The 3,095-nt window shown below is 44.8% G+C and overlaps 1 protein-coding gene across 1 annotated transcript in view; it reads right to left on the bottom strand.

Annotated features, from left to right (window-relative positions):
• The window catches only part of MUC5B (mucin 5B, oligomeric mucus/gel-forming), a 48,957-nt gene that overhangs the window by 17,945 nt on the left and 27,917 nt on the right, over positions 1–3,095 (bottom strand). Inside the window, exon 38 of the mRNA XM_006861019.1 lies at positions 2,672–3,081. Coding sequence (XP_006861081.1) covers positions 2,672–3,081 — 410 coding nt within the window. The remainder of the gene's footprint in view (positions 1–2,671; positions 3,082–3,095) is intronic.

Below are 3,095 nucleotides of genomic sequence, written 5' to 3'. Positions count from 1 at the left end.
TTGTTTTTTGTTGTTAAGTGCCATCGAGTCGGTTCTAACTCATAGCTGTATAGGGTTTTTGAGAAGCAGCTGGTGAGCTTGAGCCACCGACCTTGTGCTTCAAACCAACCTTGTGATTCAGTGAATGGAATCTCTAGCGCCACACCAGAGAATCCTTCAATATTGCAAGTCGAGGATTGAATATTTTCTTCAGTTCCCTCAGCTTGAGAAACTCTGACTGTGTTCTTCCCTTTTGGTTTTCTAACTCCAGATCTTTGCACATTTCATTATAATACTTGACTTTGTCTTCTCAAGATGCTCTTTATAATTTTCTCTTCAGCTCTTTTACCTCCTTATTTCTTCCATTTGCCTTAGCATCTCTGTGCTGAAAAGCAAGGTTCAGAGTCTCTTCTGACATCTATTTTGGTCTTTTTCTTCTTTCTTGTCTTCTTAATGACCTTTTGCTTTCTTCCTGTATGATGTTCTTGATGTCATCCCATACTCTTCTGGTCTTTGATAACTCGTGTCTGTTTCATCTGCTCTGTTCTTGGGATGATCTCTAAGTTCTGGTGGAATAGGTTCAAGGTCATATTTTGGCTGGTGTGGCGCTGTAGGAAAAGCACTGGACTTCCTTGTGGGTATATGGATATAAGCCTATCACAGACAGCGTTTTAGTTCAAGATGGATCTTGAAAAGTTCTTTTTAACGATTGATGTCATGCTGTTCCTCTTTAATATGTCATTCCCAAACATCTAACACCATATGAATGTCTAATTCAAAGTTGTCAATACCTGTCCATTTCAGGTCACTAATGCCTCAGATATCAATTTTTATGTGTTCTATTTCATTTTTGACAACTTCTAATTTTCTTAGATTCACGCTTGGTGCATTCCATGTGCCAAATATTAATGGCTGTTTACAGCTCTTTCTCCTCATTTTGAGTTGTGCTCCAGCAGCAAATGCAGGTTCCCCAGAGCTTTATTTCATTTGTGTCATCATGGTCACAAACAGCTTTGAGGTACCTCTTTTTCCCCAGTCATATTCTGAATGCTTTCTGACCTGAGGGTTCATCTTTTGGCACTATGCCTGACAATAGTCTCATGCTATTCATTATGTTTTCATCTTCTGGAATTATATCTGACAATATTCTGTTGCTAGCTGTAAGTTTTTCAGTAGTTAAAGACTCAAAAGTGGTCTGCCACCTTTATTCCTAGTTTGTCTGAAACTGGAAGCTCCGATGAAACCTGTCCACTATGGGTGACACAGCTGGTGTTAAAATACTGGTGGCATCCTGTAAGTCATCACAGTATGACAAACTGACAGATGAATTAAAGCCTCATCTTCCTCCTACAGAGTGAATGGTGGGCTAGAACTGCTGACCTTTCCGTTAACAGTCCAGTGTCTCTCATACAGCCCCACAACAGCCAGTGCATCCACTTTATATCAGTGCAAAAACAAACAAACAAACAAAAAACAATCAATCCATATGACAAGACACGGAGGAACCCCAAAGTATACTGCTAAGTGAAAGAAACTGGTCTGAAAAAGTGTGCTGAACGAGTCCAACTACAATACATTCTGGAGAAGACATAACTTAAGAGTCCTGGTGTTGCATCAGTTAAGTGCTTCGCTTCTAACTCAAAGGTGGGTGGTTCGAATCCATCAGTAGCTCTGTAGGAGAACAACATGGCAATCTGTTTTTGTAAAAATTCTAAAACACTCATTGTCATTGAGAGGATTTTGACTGATAGCACATCACAGACTGGGTTTCTGAGTCTGTAATCTTACCAGGAAGGAGCTCTGGTAGCGTAGTCGTTACGAATCGGACTGCAAACCACAAGGTCAGCAGTTCGAAACTACCAGCTGTTCTGCAGGAGAAAGATGAGGTGTTCTGCTTCCGTAAAGATTTGCAGCCTTGGAAACCCTGTGCAGGGTCGCTATGGGTCGGAACCGACTCCACGGCACATAACCACAACAATCTTACCAGGAGTAAGGAGGGAGAGGAGAGGGATGAGTAAGTGGAAATGAGGGCATTTTTCAGGCTGTGAAACTATGTGATTCTGTCATGGTGGACATGTGACAGATATTAGTGAAGACACATAGGACACATGCAAACTGTGGGCTTCAGCTGACAACATGTATCGACAGTGATTCTTCAATTGTAACAAATGTATCTCCTCAACACATGAGGTTAATGATAAGGAAACAGTGTAGGGGAGAAGAGACACAGAGGAACACAGCATTTCTGAGTATTTTTTTGTCTGTGAACTTACTTCTGCTCTAAGCTCAGAGGCTAACTCAAAGATTGGCAGTTAGAACTCACCAGCCACTCCATGGGAGAAAGATGTGGCCGTGGACTTGCATAAAGATTGAAGGCTTTGGAAACCAGATAGAGGATTCTGCCCCCGTACTGGATCACTGAGTCCCAGTTGACATGATGGCAAGGAAGTTGGGTAAGGGGTTAAACTTTTTGAAAACATCATGTGCACACAGGAAACTAAGCATATTCAGGGAGGTCTGAATTCCAGGAAGGGAAGTGGGGGAGGGGATGTCAGGGGCCCAGAAAGGCCCACAGAATACCCACAGCCCTGGGCCTTCAGAGGGTCTGGCAGAGGAGAGTCCCAGACTGTAGGACTTACGGTTTCCACGTAGAAGTCCTCCCTGGAAGAGAGAGGGGATTGCCAGTACTCACCTGGCAGGAAGAGTTCCCCAAAAGCCTGGCAATAGCAGCGGCTGGTGGTCAGGCTGGAAGAGGAGGTGGGGAGGAGTGGGGTGTGCACCGGACTAGAAGATGTTGCCAGACTGGCTGTGGGCAGCCAGGTGGGCAGTGATGAAGACAAGCCTGAACTCCGAGATTCCGAAATTGTGGTTGGCAGTGTCACCGTGCTAGCGATCCCGGAACTAGGGACCAATGAGCTGGTGGTCACAGATGTAGGAGATAGAGGAGTCCCCATGCTGGTGGCCTTAGTAAGGGTGATCATTCTGCTGGTCCTGGTGGTCTCCCCTGTAGTCGTGGGGGTCATCCCCGTGGTCGCTGGCGTGGAGGGACAGTGACTTCGGTCCTCACAGCACAGAAAACGGATGTGGTAATTGTGGCAGTACCTGGGGGTCACATG

Source organism: Chrysochloris asiatica, unplaced genomic scaffold (genome assembly GCF_000296735.1).
Source record: "Chrysochloris asiatica unplaced genomic scaffold, ChrAsi1.0 scaffold00040, whole genome shotgun sequence".
Classification (NCBI taxonomy): Eukaryota; Metazoa; Chordata; class Mammalia; order Afrosoricida; family Chrysochloridae; genus Chrysochloris; species Chrysochloris asiatica.
Note: the sequence above shows the minus strand (reverse complement) of the source record. Positions and strands in the feature narration are given on the sequence as shown.